This window comes from Zootoca vivipara, chromosome 3 (assembly GCF_963506605.1).
Source record: "Zootoca vivipara chromosome 3, rZooViv1.1, whole genome shotgun sequence".
Taxonomy (NCBI): Eukaryota; Metazoa; Chordata; class Lepidosauria; order Squamata; family Lacertidae; genus Zootoca; species Zootoca vivipara.
The window spans coordinates 5,835,813-5,854,521 of NC_083278.1; the positions used below are offsets into that span (position 1 = coordinate 5,835,813).

The following is an 18,709-nucleotide window of genomic DNA, read 5'->3' on the forward strand; positions in this document are numbered from 1 at the left end:
TTTTTAAGGAAGGGAAGCCCTGTTTTGGGGGGTTTAGGTCAAACTTGTTGAGCTTCTTTTAGGAGGGAGGGAGGCCCATTTTTGTTTAGGGCTTCAGGACATAGTTCAGCTTTTTTTAGGGAGGAGGAAAAATTTGGGTGAGCTTTTTTTAGGGGTGCCAGTGATCTAGCAGTGATCTACCACAGACATCCAGTGATCTACTGGTAGATCACAATCTACCTGTTGGACGTGCCTGCTGTAAATCAAGCAGAGAGAAAGCTGCTTACAAGGCTCCTGTACAGGTGTACCGGTATCTTCCTCTTGCTGCAGAGTTCTAGCATCACAGCGTCACCCAGAGGCACCCACAAATGTGAGTTATCTCTCTCTCTATTTCTTCCTTCCTTTCCTCCCTCTTCCATCCTCAATAAAATACTGGGGGGGGCAGATAAGCCCCACATAGAAAGCCCATCAACATGGGGGGGGGGAGGACTCTTTAAAATACAGTATTTACCAGCTGAGGCTGCAGCCAGGTCTCGGGGGTTAACGCGGCAGCAGCAACCCTTCTTTGCCACAGACCTTCTTCCACTACCCGTACGGCTTATTTTCGAGGTATGCCTTATATTTTTCCACCTCAGGAAAATCCTGCCATGCCTTATTTTGTAGGGATGCCTTAAAATATGAGAAACACGGTATGAGTTATCCCTCTCTCTATTTCTTCCTTCCTTCCCTCCCTCTTCCATTCTTAATAAAATATGGGGGGGCAGATAAGCCCCACATAGAAAGCCCATCAACATGGGGGGGATGACTCTTTCACATACGGTATTTACTAGTATTTGGGGGGGGAGGCACCTAGGCCTCTAGGAGTTGGCTGCTATGCCTAGGACAATTCAAGAAAGCAGAATCATGCATATGCTATGGTAATATATCAATAGAAACATGGAATTGTAGTCGGAAGGGACCACAAGGGTCATCTAGTCCAACCCCCTGCAATGCAGGAATTTTTCCCCAATGTGGGGCTTGAACCCACAACATGGTTGAAATATTATGCTGATATGCAGCAACGCCTCGGAGCCATCGAGACTGCGGCCCTGTCTTGCCTCGCCCTCGCCTGCCCTGCCACCCCCTCTCCCCTGCCCGACCCTCCCGTCCTCTTGCTGCAGAGTTCCAGCATCACAGCGTCACCCAGAGGCACCCACAAATACCGTGTTTCTCATATTATAAGTCATGTCTTATATTAATTTTTTCCTGAAAAAAACACAGCATGGCTTATTTTCAAGGGATGTCTTAATTAAAAAATAAGTACCGGTACCGGTATCTGTACAGACCACGGTCTTCGCGCGCGGCAGGCAGAGGCTGCAGCCGGGTCCTGGGGCTGCGTGCGCGGCAGGCAGAGGCTGCAGCCGGGTCCTGGGGCTGCGCGCGCAGCAGGCAGAGGCTGCAGCCGGGTCCCGGGTGTCCGCGCGCAAAGGCTACAGCCGGGTTCTGGGGCTGCACGTGCTGCGCGCTGAGGCTGCAGCCAGGTCTCGGGGGTTAACGCGGCAGCAGCAACCCTTCTTTGCCACAGACCTTCTTCCACTACCCGTACGGCTTATTTTCGAGGTATGCCTTATATTTTTCCACCTCAGGAAAATCCTGCCATGCCTTATTTTGTAGGGATGCCTTAAAATATGAGAAACACGGTATGAGTTATCCCTCTCTCTATTTCTTCCTTCCTTCCCTCCCTCTTCCATTCTTAATAAAATATGGGGGTGCAGATAAGCCCCACATAGAAAGCCCATCAACATGGGGGGGATGACTCTTTCACATACGGTATTTACTAGTATTTGGGGGGGGGGAGGCACCTAGGCCTCTAGGAGTTGGCTGCTATGCCTAGGAGTAGGACAATTCAAGAAAGCAGAATGATGCATATGCTATGGCAATATATCAATAGAATCATAGAATTGTAGTCGGAAGGGACCACAAGGGTCATCTAGTCCAACCCCCTGCAATGCAGGAATTTTTTCCTAAGGTGGGGCTTGAACCCACAACATGGTTGAAATATTATGCTGATATGCAGCAACGCCTCGGAGCCGTCGTGACTGCGGCCGTGCCTTGCCTTGCCCTCGCCCACCCTGTCACCCCCTCTTGCCTGCCTGACCCTCCCGTCCTCTCCAGCCAAGCAGGGTAGCCGCCGCCGTTGCCAGCCCCAGAAGCACAAGGTGGCCGCTGCCGCCGCTGCCGCCACCACAATGTCGTCAGGCCAGCTGGCCCTGTAGCCCCGCCCACGTTCCCACTTTGTGGCCCCGCCCCTGAATGATCATGGCTTGCCCCCCCCCTAGTTTTGATCCTGGCTACGCCCTTGTTATGAAATAAATAAATAGGGTTGGACTCCATTTTGCAGTCTCTTGTCATATTCCTGGTGGAGGATTCTTCAGAGGGTGGCCTGTAGCTCCCCAAGGCAAATACCATGGCAGAGCACCCTGTGCTGAGGCACACACAGAGAGGACCAGGGGGGGGGGTGGTCCCTGAGGAGACATGGCAGCAGCCCAAGCTCCTCCTCGAAACACCTCACTTCAAGCAATCAGAGAAATAAGGGAATACACAAGTGAATCCCAGGGAGAACAGGGCCCTAAAGGTGCAGGGTCAATTAGCTGCCTGATGCCAGACTGCCCACTTGAGGAAGAAAGTAAAGGGATACTTGTGAGTAAGCTACTCTGTCAAGTAGGTTAAATCATCAGGCAACACAGATGGCCTACAGCTTTGTTCTGGGGAGAGCTCCGAAGGCTCAGGCTTAAAAGTCGTCCATTCCAAATGCCACCTCCCACCTACATTGCACCCTGATCAGTTGACAGGTGTGGCGAGATCACATACTGTACCTTAAAATATTATTGCAATACTTTCCCTATAAGATCTATCTCTGCCACTGTTGTTGGTATCCATCGTCTCGAGAGGCAATGAAGTGCGCCCACAGGGGTGAAGTCAAACCATACAGTGACGTCCCTGGGGCGCAAGCCTGGGCAGTGTGTCTAGAGGTCCTGGGCTGCCCAGACGACAAAATGTCCCTCTTGGGCTCACTTATGGAGTCCAAAGGAAAGCAGAGCAATATGTTTGGTGCCAGCTGGGCTGCAGTTGCCAGAAGGAGGTGTACAAGGTCTTAGGGACTCCACTCTAGCCTTTTCTTTTCCTTCTCCTAGATCGACAAGCCTCATCTACTTCTCACTTCCCTCTACAACACATGTCTGTAGAAACAGTCTTCTTGACTGTTGGACCCAGTGTTGGTCCCGTCCATTTAATTAACTAAACTAATCTCCTAGTGGTGGATTTCTTACATGAATAGCAAAATATCGATGAGGTACTCAAAGGACAGTAAAAATCTGATGTAACTTTTTAATGCTCTCTTGCAAATTGCAATCCATTAATCCAGGAGGATTTCAAAATCCTACTTTTTCTACCTTGTATCATTAAGTGCAGTTGAATGTTGCAATTTATCCTGTGTTCAGTCTCTGTAGGTTTCAAGGGGTTAAACTAGTTTAGCCAAGTTTTTGTTTGAGGAGGTAGGCTCTAAGTATTAAAATGGAGAGTAAACCATCAAGCGAAGATTTGAATAAGAACTAGGGGAAATTGGGGCACATCCCATTTAACTGGATGGTTTAATGATCAAGGTTTCTCCCCTGCAAGGTAAGTTAAATGGTTCACTAGAGAGAAAACCTAGCTCAGCATATATGCTTTTTGCTTGTCACTGTGTTCTGAGCAAATTTTACGGTAATTTTCATTATAATCACTACAGGCAAGTTGCTGAAATAGATTAGGCTTAGCAGATTCTAGCACTGTTCCTATTTATTCCTACAATTACATTCATTTTGAAACTGGGCACTTTCCGGAACAAGAGCTCCCAAAATCTTCCACCAGGACCCAGGCCTTTACTGCTTGTTGGGAATATCCACATAATGGATCTGAAGAGGCCTCACAGAACCATGTTAAAGGCAAAGCTTGCAGTTCTTTCCATGGCCAGCCCAAGGTCTCTGGATTATGCGGATCTTTTAGAGCAAATAAGACGTCGGTTTCCCCATCTCAAGTGCAATGTGCAAAGCAATAAACCTTTGTCCAATACAGTCTTGTTTTTGCTTATTTCACAATAGTGGTAGCTGCAATAAGAACAAGCACATCTTAAAGGCTTACTTGGCCAACATAAACACCATACTTTATACTGTCATGGCTTCCCCAAAGGAATTCTGGAAGCTGTGGTTTGTCAAGGATGCTGAAAGTTGCTAGGAGGCAACTTCCTTCAAATAGCTACAATTCCCAGGGAATCATGGATCGTGTTAGCAAGCAATTTTAACAGTACTAGGTTTAAGAAAAGTATATTTCTCAAGTCCCTTAAAAGATCTTTCTTTACTCCTCCATGTAAGGTAAAAAAAATATATGACCATGTTGGCAGATACCGATTAGAACAGTGATGGCCAAACTGTTTTGGGACTACAATTCCCATCATCCCTGACCACTGGTCCTGTTAGCTAGGGATGATGGGAGTTGTAGTCCAAAAACAGCTGGAGGGCCAAGTTTGGCGATCACTGGATTAGAAGAACACTAAACTGAAAGGCTAAGGGTGGCGTCATGGGCCACATGACCCAGAAGCTGTACGCTGGCTGAACGCCGCAACCCCAGAGTCATCCGCGACTGGACCTAATGGTCAGGGGTCTCTTTACCTTTAAACTGAAAGTATAGAGGCAAAGTGTACGGTAGGTGAGAGAATAGCTAGTTTAATACAAGTACAACTCCAACCTATTATTCATTCTTAATATCTCTATGATAAGGCAATAATTAAGAACAAACCTTTGAAGCCGCAAAAACTTAAGGTTCATTTAAACAGTATGAAATGATGTACTAAGCCAGGCATAGGCAACCTTGGCTCTCCCATGATCCCTAGCTAACAGGGTGAGTGGTCAGGAATGATGGGAATTGTAGTCCCAAAACATCTGGAGAGCCAAGGTTGCCTTTGCCTGCACTAAGCCATGGGTAGGCAAACTAAGGGCCGGGGGCCGAATCCAGCCCAATCGCCTTCTAAGTCCGGCCCGCAGACAGTCCGGGAATCAGTGTGTTTTCACCTGAGTAGAATGTGTTCTTTTACTTAAAATGCATCTCTGGGGGATTTGTGGGGCCTGCCTGGTGTTTTTACATGAGTAGAATGTGTGCTTTTATTTAAAACGCATCTCTGAATTATTTGTGGGGCATAGGAATTCGTTTTCTTCTTCTTCTTCTTCCTCCTCCTCCTCCTCCTCCTCTTCTTCTTTCTTCTTCTTCAGAATATAGTCTGGCCCCCCACAAGGTCTGAGGGACAGTGGACTGGCCCCCTGCTGAAAAAGTTTTCTGACCCCTGCACTTAAGCACTAAAGCAGAATTTTTTGGGATCACAATATCTATCTATTTGGTAGCTCTTAATGTGGGGTGCCCAAACAGATTTGGATTAGAAGATGTATTTGTTTGATTGGACTCGGATAAGCTTGCATTATGGATTGGTGATATTCACCCAGATTCATATTCATAACATGCACAGAGGCAGCTCTGTGCAGTTTGTCTGAGCCCCTGGCAGGGCCCCTCTGGCCAGCTTAGCCCACCAAGGCCAGGGGCAAGTTTGCTTGGCTGCCCCCCCCCCCACTCCATTTCAAGGGCCTTCAAAGGAGGCTTCTTTTGAATTCATATAATAAACATCTGGTGCTAGCTACATTTGGATTGTTGTTGTTGTTTAGTCGTTTAGTCGTGTCCGACTCTTCGTGACCCCATGGACCAGAGCACACCAGGCACTCCTGTCTTCCACTGCCTCCCGCAGTTTGGTCAGACTCATCTTCGTAGCTTCGAGAACACTGTCCAACCACCTCGTCCTCTGTCATCTCCTTCTCCTAGTGCCCTCAATCTTTCCCAACATCAGGGTCTTTTCCAAGGATTCTTCTCTTCTCATGAGGTGGCCAAAGTATTGGAGCCTCAGCTTCACGATCTGTCTGGGCTGATTTCCTTCAGAATGGATAGGTTTGATCTTATTGCAGTCCATGGACAAAGACAACATTAGGATTAGGTTCAAATAAAATCTTATTGAGATCCATCAGAGCTTTATCATAGACTGGTTTTCCAGATAGATTTTCATGCGCAAGAAATTACTATGATTACTATGATTACTGCTAAGACTCCTGCATTGCACTAGGTGACTCTTGGGTCCCTTCTAACTCTAAGATTCTATGAAGTTTTCGGACTTTCTGCACATCACCAAATTTCACCCCCAAAACTGCTACAGTGTATCTTTCATTCATTGTAAAGAAATGCCACAAAGGTCACTCGGCTACAGCCGAGATGTGTTTACAAAACCGAAAGGCGTGTGGATAAGTCTGACAAACTGGCATGGCAAGAACTGGGCGTTCATGCTTTTCAGTAGAGTTACTGATGGGACATTATCCTCCAGGACATTTCCCTGAGCTGGGAAGCCCTGGCTATGTAACTTCTTAGCCAGGACTGTTGCTATGAGGCGGTTGTACCCTTTCCTGCGGTGTTCTGGCAAAGTATAACCATGGATCATAGTAGCAAATTGGTCTGTCAAACCCCAGGCAATGGGGCAGCCCCCTTCATCCAGGACGCAGGTACTAGGGAAACAGGAAATGAGGCTGGCAAGGTATTTTCGGCATTGTTCGCTTCCTCCTCGGGACCAAGTGCTGTTCAGCAGGCTGGCATGGGACACATCAAGGGAAGCAAGCTTGGGTGGAGGTACTAGCCTAAAAAAGATTTCTCCACTTAAAATATGCTGTACAATCCGTAAGGTACACGCAAAATAGTGAATACATACTAAGGGGCTTAAGGGACCCAGGTGGCGCTGTGGGTTAAACCACTGAGCCTAGGGCTTGCTGATCAGAAGGTCAGCGGTTTGAATCCCTGTGACAGGGTGAGCTCCCGTTGCTTGGTCCCAGCTCCTGCCAACCTAGCAGTTCGAAAGCACGTCAAAATGCAAGTAGATAAATAGGAACCACTACAGCGGGAAGGTAAACGGCGTTTCCGTGTGCTGCTCTGGCCAGAAGTGGCTTTGTCATGCTGGCCACATGACCTGGAAGCTATACGCCAGCTCCCTCGGCCAATAATGTGAGATGAGCGTGCAACCCCAGAGTCGGTCATGACTGGACCTAATGGTCAGGGGTCCCTTTACCTTTTTACTAAGGGGCTTATCCTCCGCTCTTTCCAGGCACAGTGAGCGCTTTAAAGCTCTGTTTCTGAGTGCCAATTATTTATTTATTTCCCGCCCTCCCAGGCTCAGGGTGGCTAAATTACAATAAAACATAATAGGAAAAAAGGAAAAAAACAGTTAATTAAAATAGGGCTTAAAATACGGCTTAAAATACGTCTTAAAATGCAGCCTCATTTTAGTAAGGTAAAGGAAAAGGGACCCCTGACCATTAGGTCCAGTCGTGACTGACTCTGGGGTTATGGTGCTCACCTCGCTTTATTGGCCGAGGGAGCCGGCGTACAGCTTCCAGGTCATGTGGCCAGCATGACAAAGCCTCTTCTGGCGAACCAGAGCAGCACACGGAAACGCTGTTTACCTTCCCACCTGAGCGGTACCTATTTATCTACTTGCACTTTGACGTGCTTTTGAACTGCTAGGTGGGCAGGAGCTGGGACCGAGCTACGGGAGCTCACCCCGTTGCAGGGATTCAAACCGCCAACCTTCTGATCGGCAAGCCCTAGGCCCAGTGGTTTAACCCACAGCGCCACCCGCATCCCTCTCATTTTAGTAGTAGCCCATAAATCAAGACCATAAAGGGAGGAAACATCAGCTCTTCACCCGAGCCAGCTATCCATGCTGGTCCTACATGGACCAGCAAAAAAGCCAAGGGAAAATTTATATACCAAATCCCATATAAGGGGTCAGAGTGAGTCCAAGTCGAAGGCCAGGCGGAACAGCTCCATCTTGCAGGCCAGGCGGAAAGATGTCAAATCCCACAGGGCCCCGGTCTCTTGTGACAGAGCGTTCCACCAAGCCGGGGCCAGTGCTGAAAAGGCCCTGGCCCTAGTTGAGACCAATCTAACCTCCTTGAGGCTCGGGATCTCCAAAGTTATTTATGGACCTTAAGGTCCTCTGCAGGGCACACCAGGAGAGGCAGTCCCTTAGGCTAATAGGGCTTTAAAGGTCAAAACCAGCACCTTAAACCTGACCCTGCACTCCACTGGGAGCCAGTGCAGCTGGTAAAGCACTGGATGAATGTGATCCCACGGCAAAGACCCTGTAAGGTGCCTCGCCGCGGCATTCTGCACCCGCTGGAGTTTCTGGGTCAGCTTCAAGGGCAGCCCTGCATAGAGCAAGTTGCAATAATCAAGCCTGGAGGTGACCGTCACATGGATCACTGTGGCCAGATCAGGGTGAGAGAGGTAAAGGACCAACTGCTTAATACGGCGGAGATGGGAAAATGCCACCTTTGCTGTGGCTTCAACCTGCGCCTCCATAGAAAGGAGTCAAAGGTTACACCCAAACTCTTAACAGAAGGTGCTGGCACTAATTGAGCCCCCGCAAGAGATGGGAGTTGGTCCCCCAACCCCATGTCATCCCGACCTAGCCAGAGGACCTCTGTCTTTAAAGGATTTAACTTCAACCAGGTCTCACGCAGCCATCCAGCCACAACTTCCAGGCGTCTGGTCAGTGTGTCCGGGGCCAAGTCAAGGTAAACAGATAAAGCTGGGTGTCATTAGCATATTGATGACAACCCAGCCCAAAACTCTGGACAACCTGGGCACGGGGGCCCATAAAGATATTGAAAAGCATTTATCTTTTGCTCTGGAGTTCTCCCAGCCAAAACCTGCCCTTTCAAGCTCAATCTGTGGGAAACCTGAACTGACATTTGCTCTGATTGAGGGCTAAAGAGCTGGCTTTTGAGGAGAAAGCTCTGGGGCAAAAAGGTGCATAGATGCAGAGCTTTTAAGCACGGACCAGTGCCCGGAAAGAGTGGGCCACAAGGCAAGTGTGGATAAGCCCTACGTGAGTGGGTGGGAATGGAAGGAAAGAAGAGAAACAGAAGGGAAAGGTGGAGCCAGTTGGTGGTAAAGCTAAAAGATATTCCGTGATGTCCCTCCCCACCTCTCCCTTTTGGGATAATACTTATTAAGGATCCAGGGCCGGCCCTAAGGCAAGGCTGGGTGGCGCAAGGTGCCAGGGCGCCGGGCGCTAGGGGGCGCCCCGCTGCATAGCTGCCAAGTCTCCCGTTTTCCCCGGGAAACCCCCGTTTTTCCAGCTGTCCCCAGCCGAAAAAACAGATTTTTTTGTTTTTCCCCGGTTTATTCTGGCAGGGTGGCCATTTTGGAACTGGGCACAGCAGCATCAAAAGTCACTTCTGAGCATGCTCCACCTAGTTCCAAAATGGCCGCCGCGCTACTTCCGGTATGCTACTTTCGGTCCGGTCCTTTATTTTTCAGAGAGGAACTTGGCAGGTATGTGCGCTGCTCCGCCTGCATGGCAGCCGCGCTGCGCGCTGTGCCCACAGAGCAGCCGCATCCGGAAACAGGAGGGGGGCGCCGGAGGGATAGTTTGCGCCAGGGCGCCAGCTATGCTTAAGACGGCCCTGTAAGGATCCTACTATACAAGTCCAATCTGAATAACAAAGATGAGTTTGAAGTAATGCATCCAACAGAAACAATGCATTCTTTGCTTTCACACCTGCAGGACAGCAATTTTGTCCATGCAGTTGGTCCTGGAAATGGTTAAAAAACACAAAAAGGGGATTCTTTTCTTCATCTGTCACAGCATCCTAATTTAGAAAATGTGGCGATCAGAGCCAGGGAAAGGAAAGATTCAGGAGTGCATTTTAAACCTTCTTGTTTAACACTATGTTTTGTGTCACCCACCCAACCTTCCTTCCAACCAGTGTTTTGCACCTGATATTGGCCAGTGGATCTAGTAAAAAAAACCACAAAGGAGATTCTACAAGCCTGAAATCTGCCCAAACATTAATACAGAAAAGGACAGGACTCAGCAGACTGGGTGGGGTGGGTGAATCCTTGAGGGCACTGGGGCGTCTTCACCCACCTTCATAAATCAGTATCTTATTTTGGTACATATTTCAAGAGCGGCATTACTGTGGAAAATAGTAATGATATGACTAAACATACGGGAGTTTAACCTCAGGAAGTGTATCAGGATCTGGATGGAGAACCATTTGGAAACAAGACTGCTTTAAATCCACAAGCTTGGGGGTAGCTACAGCTTGGGAAGCGTCGTACAATCCATCCTGCAGTCCTGCGTACAAATAAATGAGAGAATAAGCCTTTAAAATACAAGATATAAGGAAATTGACTAATCCAGTTTAGCCAAACTAGCTAGAGGTGCTGTATTGTGTCCCACAAAATACTCCCCCCCCCATTTCTTTAGAAATGTTCCTTTTTCATACTCAAAAGACAGCAGCCAAAATTCATTTTGATGCTTTCTATAGATGATATTTTGGAGCACCTGTACTGACAACCAAATTTGCATCCCTCACTGAATGATTCAAATTAAAAGTTAAATGCATTTCGTTTTGTGAGAAGATACCCTGGGGCATTTAAACAAACAGCTGAGAGAATCTAACACAATGGTTTAAACAAAACAACTTGTATACACATTTTCATTAGCTGCAATCATCACATTATCAAATTCCCTATTGCAAAACCAACCGTGTTTGTGTGTGTGTGTGTGTGTGTGTGAGAGAGAGAGAGAGAGAGAGAGAGAGAGTCACTTTGCTGCTGGACACATAAATAAGCAAGTGTTTATGTGAAAGCATGCAAGAGAACATACATCATTTAATTTCTGCTATATTTCTGCTATATTTGCACCAATTCTACAATCTTTAGAGCACAGCGTTTGATCTAGATATTCTTAGGATATTGCAGGTTTTTAAAAGGGAAGACCTACTAAGGTACAGCATGCCCTGGCAAAAATCTAGTTTGTGACAAAGGACACATTGCTGAAATTCTCAAGTCTGTGCCACTAACTCTTTCCACACTGACATCATTGCTTGGAAATCTTTCTTCAGAAGTCACAGCATTGCCACATCCTTGTTTCCATTACCCAGCAAGAAATAAGCTTTACCCTGTATTTGGAAGACTTGTTCCCAGTTTACGGTTTCTGGGTTCTCCAGCAATGCTTGATATGCTTGCTGGTCCTTGTAGAATACAGCATAGGCATTGGTAAAATGGTCCAGGTCATCACTTTCAGCCTATGATTTTAAAAACACAAAAACCCCTACTCATTCCATTATACACATAGATATACAAAACTTTTGTTGCTATAATCAAAACAGTGATGTGCCACAGGGCTCAAATCAGGAGGCCTTGTCAAACGGCAGGTCAGTGAAGAGAACTTAGAATGAAGAAACAATGCCCAAAAGTCCTTATTTCTTCTAAATAGATGAGTTTTATAGTGCTTCTCATTAGGCTTCCCATTTCAAATTTCAGGAGTAAGGAAGTGAGCATGTCAAATATTTACAGCAAGTTTCAGCAATCATTTGTATATAAATCAGGGAAAATTGTATATAAATCAAGAAAATTAAATGAAAACGCTTGTTTGCTTTAAGGACTCATGTTGAAACTTCTGTTGTCAATTAAGTATGGTTCATCATTATATATGAACCTAAATTGTAGTCAATCTCAACTCTTGAAATTGGCCTGGCTCCCTAAACCATGCTTAAAACTAACTGGTTTGTTCAGCTTCAGGCATAATAAAAAATGGAAGTGAAAGCTTCTTTTCCCCTCATGCTCTTGCTGCAAGAGAAGAGGGGAACTCACAGATCCATGGCTCTTTTAAGCAATGCTGAACGCCCAGTGTGCATGCGGGAGGGGAGGGAGATGGAGTGGGAGATGGGGAGAGAACACACTAGATTATACCCCTTACTATACCGTTCTCTGCCGGCGGGTGATAACAGCTTTAAATTCTGGCCATGAATCCACCACCACTTCCTTCCTGAAGGGGTTTCCTCTGTTTATATTTAACACTGCTCCATAAACCTTCAAAAGGAAAGATGAGCTGTTTAGAGGTTGGGAAAAAATATTGTTATGAGGGTCAGTCTGGATGAAACCCTAGGTCCCTTCCAAAACCTGGGATACTGTATCGGTGAGGCTAGCATGCATGAGGGAACCTGGTAGACCAGCCAAATTAAGTCATTTGGTCAAAGTAATGGCTTTAGCTGGCCAGTTAAGTGCTCATAAGCATCTCAAAACATGAGCTAAGAGACCGTGCTCTCCACAAAGGCGGGTAGGCATTTCCCCCCACCTGGCTGGATGTCAGGTGATCCTAGGCAGCAGAACAACAGAGCTGTTGTGTATACAAGCTGCAAGCTGGAGGAGAAAGAGACACGTCTCCCTCCAGGCTGGACTTTGGTGCCCATCTAATAGGGAAGCAAGATCTGTCGGGGTGCTAATGTGAGTGCCTCCATCCTATGCTTGGGTTGGATATATGCAATGTTTTTTTTCAGGGGGGACGCAGGGGGACGCATACTCCTAAACATTTTGTGAATCTAAGTTTGGCCTCATTGAGGGGCAGTATTTCAATATGAGTAGGAAAATGCACCCCTAAACACATTTTTGAAGGAGGAGGAGGAGGAGGAGGAGGAGGAGGAGGAGGAGGAGGAGGAGGAGGAGGAGGAGGAGGAGAAGAAGAAGAAGAAGAAGAAGAAGAAGAAGAAGAAGAAGAAGAAGAAGAAGAAGAAGAAGAAGAAGAAGAAGAAGAAGAAGAAGAAGAAGAAGAAGAAGAAGAAGAAGAAGAAGAAGAAGAAGAAGAAGAAGAGCAGCAGCAGCACTGGATATATTGTAAAATTAAACTATATATCCTAAATTCATCGGTTTCCGCTGACCTTCATTCCAAGGAAACCAAGACACAAGTGCAGGAACCCCTGCAATCTCTTGCCACTAAGAGATTGGGGTGGCACAAACTGTTATGAGTTTGATGTGGGGTAAGTTGTAGGCACGAGCCCCATTCTAATTCCTGACCTAGCACAAATTCACAGCCAGGCTAGGTTCCTGGAGAGGTAATGGTCCTCTCTTATTATGGGCTGTTAAGATGAAAAAGTCAAATAGGCAAGGTCCCGTCCCCCCATCAACTGATAGGCAGAAAGACAAAGGCCAGAGTTTGGACTTGGTACAGTGGTATCTTGGGTTACAAACTTAATTTTTTTTCGGAGGTCCGTTCTTAACCCGAAACCATTCTTAACCTGAGACACGCTTTTGCTAATGGGGCCTCCCGCTGCTGCCAGCGCACAATTGCCGTTCCCATTCTGGGGCAAAGTTTGTAACCCGAGGTACTACTTCCGGGTTAGCGGAGTTTGTAACCCAAAGCGTTTGTATCCCAAGGTGTTTGTAACCCGAGGTACCATTGTGTTTATGTGAGCTAGAAGCTGACAGGATGCAAGCTAGGTAGCTGGGAGACAGAACTATGCTTGGTTTCTATTTGAATCTAAGACTGGCTATGGGGAAAATAAGACCCTGTTGGAGTGTTAATCATACCTTCCAATATAAAGCAGCCCCAGACTAGGACACCATCTTCTTGGGTCACACTTCTGCACACACACCCCAAAAAACACCCGTGCCATAAAACACATGTTTTTTTGGGGGGCACACAAGGTCACTGCCCTGGAAAGAAGTGGTTTTTCTGGGGCAACAATCTTGTGTGGCACCCCAAAACATGTGTTTTTGGGGCTCTGTGCCTGAGAAGAGTGCTGCCCAAAATCGTGCAAGATTGTGATGGCCATTTTGTCCACTATCCTCTCATGAGAAAAAGATGGGACCATGCCTGGTTTCTGCTGGAGAAGCAGGGCATCCTTGGGGTGTTAATGCTGTGAAGCCCTCCATCGTAGACTTAGGTTGTATACATGGGTAAATAAACCAAAAATCATGAAGTCACCACAGACTCTGCTGTCCCTCATTCTGAAGGAAACATGAACCCTGCTTGGAGATTGAGGTGGAGTGCAGCAATTTATACAGAAACATTCCTTGATTCCTTTCATTTTGTTTAGATGTATCTCCATCACTGCCTAAGGAACTAAGAATTAGGCTGCTTTAAAAGGTTGAGTTCTTTCCCTCTCTGTTCTGCAAATGTGTTTTTAGAGAACCACTATAGATGGAAGCAAGATCTTACTGACATTTACAGAGAAAAGAGGGCAGAGGGGAAGGAGACCGTTGTTCCTCCCCTGCTCCCACGAGACTCTGCAAGCCAAAGGCTTGGCTGCAGTAATGAGCTCGGAGGGAGGGAAAACACAAGGGAGGGCAAAGCGAGTTTCCAAAACCAACAAACTGCAAGGAGCCTTTAAAGACCTTTCAAAAGACTGCATATTCTGACGTTTTCCAGAAAAGTTGGATATGTTTTACCTGAAATGAATCAGGCACAATTCTGTATCAGAAATGATGGTGAGTTTTTGGTTTTGTTTTCTCAGGGAGTAAACATTCGGCTTTCTTGAATGCTTCAGTTTACAGAGTTACTGTACCAGCATCCCTTCACTTGATTTGCTGGCTGCAATTGAGACCTCAATTGAACGTGGGTACCTGATCTGAAGAGACACCAGCATAATGGAGCCTTGCACTTTTCATTCAGAACTGGCACATACCTGCAGAGCATAATCTCTGCTACCCTCTTTGAGCATCTGTCTCTATACATGTGTTGCACATTTATGACGAACTGAATTTATAGGGTAGATATAACATTTCATCTTTATGAATTTTCAACAGGTCTCCATTAACCACTGATGTCAATGTTTGAAGGCAGGAACAAAACCAGCTTGCCATTTCGCATCAGATTATTACTATAACTGTCAACCCCCTGATAAAATCCAAATGTTCATTATCATAATACTGTAGTAATCACTTTGTAATTGTTTTATGCAAGTTTAAATTTTGTTCTGGGGTGCTAATATAAATATAAGATGTATTTTTATTTAATAAAAGTATACAAACCACCCATCTTTTCAAAAAGATGAAAAACAGCCCCCAACTGCATTTCTGCATGGAACACAAGGACAAATTCAGGTCTAATAGCAAAAATCAGTACTCCGTCATATCTCTAAAAGATACATCGATAGTTCAGACTTTCAAGCCCATAAATAAAGTCTACATAGATCTGCATTACCTTGAGTGATTCAGGAAAATTCTTGAGTAATTTCTGTTCCAGTATTTGCAGCTTTGTAGAACAGTTTAACACCAGCATCTTGCAACCTTCATGAAAACATAGGTGGCCTACTAGAGGGCACAAGCAGAAGAAAAACTGTGACTAGCAGCAAATGTTACTTCAGGGCACTGGAAAATGGAAGCCCAAAACATAATCCTAGAGATCATACCCTTCTGTATTTATAGATTACATTTTATACAGTGCCCTCGCCCTCCCCGTCCCCCGGTACCCTATAATCAGCTGGACTTTATTCTGGACTAAAACCCATGACAAGCTTCTTGGAGAAGAAAATTTCACACAGTAAGTGCCACAAAATTGATGTTTTTACTGCTCTACCTTTTTCAGTTTGCTGTAAGCAGCTATGAGAGTGACAAGTCTGAAGGGATAAACATTTTATAAATAAAATTAATAAAAACTTTGACAGCAGTGTTGTCCACTCTCATAGTTTTAAACCCAAAAAAGGGTAGTACATAGAGAGCCTGTTTTCACCCTAAACCTGAGAGGGTGGGGAGCTGTGCATGGGCAGCTGCCCTCTCTAAAGTCACAAGGCAGAGATTATTTTGTTGGAATGCAGAACTCAAAATTCTTCTACAATGGGGTAAGAAAGAAACACCATCTTATAGAGATGCATAGCCCGTCACTGATAGTGTACAGATCAAAATGGTATTTTAAATTGGGTTAGTTTCATGACACCATGTCTGCATTTTGCGTCAAAATGGGCTGTGGACACAGATACGTGCCACTCTCTGAACAAAATATTTGTTGTTGTTTAGTCGTTTAGTCGTGTCCGACTCTTCGTGACCCCATGGACCAGAGCACGCCAGGCACTCCTGTCTTGCACTGCCTCCCGCAGTTTGCTGACTCATGTTGGTAGCTTCGAGAACACCGTCCAACCATCTCGTCCTCTGTCGTCCCCTTCTCCTAGTGCCCTCCATCTTTCCCAACATCAGGGTCTTTTCCAGGGAGTCTTCTCTTCTCATGAGGTGGCCAAAGTATTGGAACCTCAGCTTCACGATCTGTCCTTCCAGTGAGCACTCAGGGCTGATTTCCTTCAGAATGGATAGGTTTGATCTTCTTGCAGTCCATGGGACTCACAAGAGTCTCCTCCAGCACCATAATTCAAGAGCATCAACTGGCAAGTTTGGCCCTGGAGTTCAAAACGAAGCAGAACAAAATATACAAATATCCCACACAACCCTCATATATCTAGGTCGCATACCTGGGGCTGATTTTCAACTGGCTGTTCAGATATAGGAAACAGCTGGAACACTAAGAGGCACTTTCAGTTACATAGATTTTCTGGGAGCAGGTGGAAGATGAGGAGGAAATAGCCACACCCTCGGAAGGAGGGACTTACAATACAAGCTTTAAAAGACAATTGTAAAGGTCAAAAAACTCAAGAGCCCTGCAAACGTGCCTCATTGCCACACAAGACATTTGATATTGCAGCGTTGTTTCTTGTAAGATATCCCATTCCCATATACTTTAAAACAAATTACAATGATTATTAAGGAATTATTGAGCAATTACAATGGTGTAACCAGACTTCAAAGAACTAGTCACAGTTCTACAGAGTCTTGTGGGAAATGGTCTAAACTGTGCAAATAGAAATACATTGTGGGAAGCAGAAGACCTCTGTGCCTTTGAAAGCTCTCCATTTCCCGTGTTCAAAACCCCATTTGTTCGGTTAAGCTCTTCCTAATGCAGCGCTAGCTTCTTCCCACAATCATTTGGGCCGGACTGAATCTGCTGAACAGAAACTGACTAGAATGTTATCAGTCAGGAAAAAGCTATGCATCTCTTGAGAAGTCATCTGTAAGAAGAGATCCTAAGTCTTATGTCTGGAACAGGCACATGGAATAATCCTGTGTCCATCTATTTATTTTTACCTTGTGAAAATTCCTAAACTGAAATTAAAGTTTGGAAGCAGGCCAGTTGCATACCCCTTCCAAAGGCAGGCAACAACTTCAGGAATCAGATATACCATTTCATTGTTCTTTAAAGCATTTAACTCAGTATCCAATTCTTTACCACAGATTTCATTGCAAAAGACACTCAGATAAGCTGATTAAATACGAGATGTAGGAAATATGGCTGATTTACAACCCGCTTAAAACTTATATAAATATGAATACTTCTTTTGAAAAAAGCAATTTTAACTTCTAGCTAAAATCTGTCTTACATATACCCTAGGTGTTGAAGTCTCATCCTTGGCAACCATACATGCACTTTTAGTTCCCTGTGGACCGCAGGCTAGAGCACATGTTTGTCATTAAACAAAACCAAGATCAGTAGCATGTAAACAAACTGCTTCGACAGTTCTCTTAGCTGTAGTGTTCTAGCAACATCTTTACAGGTGTAGCGCAAAGCTGTTTCTTTTATTCAGGTTTATTTCAGAAGATGCAGAGACACAAATATGCAAGCCAGAGATGTGATATACCTGTTTTGCTTGTTTTCCAAAACTGAATGGCACTTGACAATTAAACCTAAGAAAACAGAATTATAAGAAAGGAGTTATACCTTAATCTTATGGTTCCTAAACCTAAGAAATGCCAGGTGTGATTTTCCTTATTGAAAAGAACCAAACCCTGCTTTGAAAATAAAATGTAATCCTTTGATTTCAGTTTTCTCTCCCCTTTTGGCATTAGTTCCAATATCCATGAGATCCAATTTAACTTGAAGAGGGAACTGCAAGTAGGTAAAATTACGGTATATTTTGTAAAGATTGCAAGCAAGACTTTTTCCTCTTTTAAAATGCAGATAAAAGCCTAAATCATTCACAACCCTTCCCATTTGATATAAATGAAATCCTATTATTGTGCCTTACAATTTCCATGAGAAACACAGTCGATTTCTAGAGCACTGGGGCAGGAAGCACTGAATAGAACCCTGACAACTTACATTGGGGAGCTAAACAGGGAGTTGCTCTGCTAGATTGGAAAGTTCAAACTTGCTTATCCACCCTTCTTCTGCACGCTTACCGTACCTTCAAAAGCAGAGGCACTTGGCAGCTGCTCCTTTTGCTTAGAATCAGCAGAATATGACAATGACTTGGGATGGTGGGAGCCAAGCTCAATCTCCAGGATACTTACTGCAAGCTTCTCAGCTTCTGAATGTAGCACACAAAGGAGAGGCCAGGTTGGCTCATCCAATCAGGAAAGCCCCCCCCCAATAGTCCCTACCCCTTAATGCTGGTTGATGGAAAAGGAAGTGTCTTATGCAGGCATCCCCAAAGTGTGGCCCTCCAGATGTTTTGGACTACAATTCCCATCATCCCTGACCACTGGTCGTTAGCTAGGGATCATGGGAATTGTAGGCCAAAACATCGGGAGGGCCACAGTTTGGGGTTGCCTGGTCTTATGGGCATAGCTGTCAAGTTTTCCCTTTTCTCGCGAGGAAGCCTATTCAGCATAAGGGAATTTCCCTTTAAAAAAGGGAGAACTTGACAGCTATGCTTATGGGTTGGGGCACTGAGACCCCTTAAAGTATTGTGTTTTAATTTGTTGGAAGCCACCCAGAGTGGCTGGTGCAACCCAATCAGATGGGCAGCATATAAACAACGTATTACTACTACTACTACTACTACTACTATTAAAGGGT

General features: G+C 45.4%; 1 protein-coding gene across 1 annotated transcript; it reads right to left on the reverse strand.

Annotated features, from left to right (window-relative positions):
* Positions 1 to 6,234: 6,234 nt before the first annotated feature.
* Positions 6,235 to 15,291, reverse strand: GLYATL3 (glycine-N-acyltransferase like 3). The gene is made up of 5 exons (XM_035110383.2): positions 15,071 to 15,291; positions 11,854 to 11,961; positions 11,048 to 11,174; positions 10,093 to 10,219; positions 6,235 to 6,716 (listed from the first exon to the last, which is right to left on the reverse strand). The coding sequence occupies exons 1-5, from the start codon at positions 15,146 to 15,148 to the stop codon at positions 6,290 to 6,292; spliced, it is 867 nt and encodes a 288-aa protein (XP_034966274.1). The 5' UTR covers positions 15,149 to 15,291; the 3' UTR covers positions 6,235 to 6,289.
* Between the last annotated feature and the right edge of the window lie 3,418 nt (positions 15,292 to 18,709).

What these genes read in the sequence shown, in the direction of transcription:
- GLYATL3 (XM_035110383.2), bottom strand. Translation starts at nt 15,148, where the DNA reads ATGCTGGTGTTAAACTGTTCTACAAAGCTGCAAATACTGGAACAGAAA. An exon ending in ACAAGTCTTCCAAATACAGG is followed by an intron (nt 10,220 to 11,047) that starts GTAAAGCTTATT and finishes ATTTGTACGCAG; the next exon opens with GACTGCAGGATGGATTGTAC. An exon ending in CTTCCTGAGGTTAAACTCCC is followed by an intron (nt 6,717 to 10,092) that starts GTATGTTTAGTC and finishes AATCTTTTTTAG; the next exon opens with GCTAGTACCTCCACCCAAGC.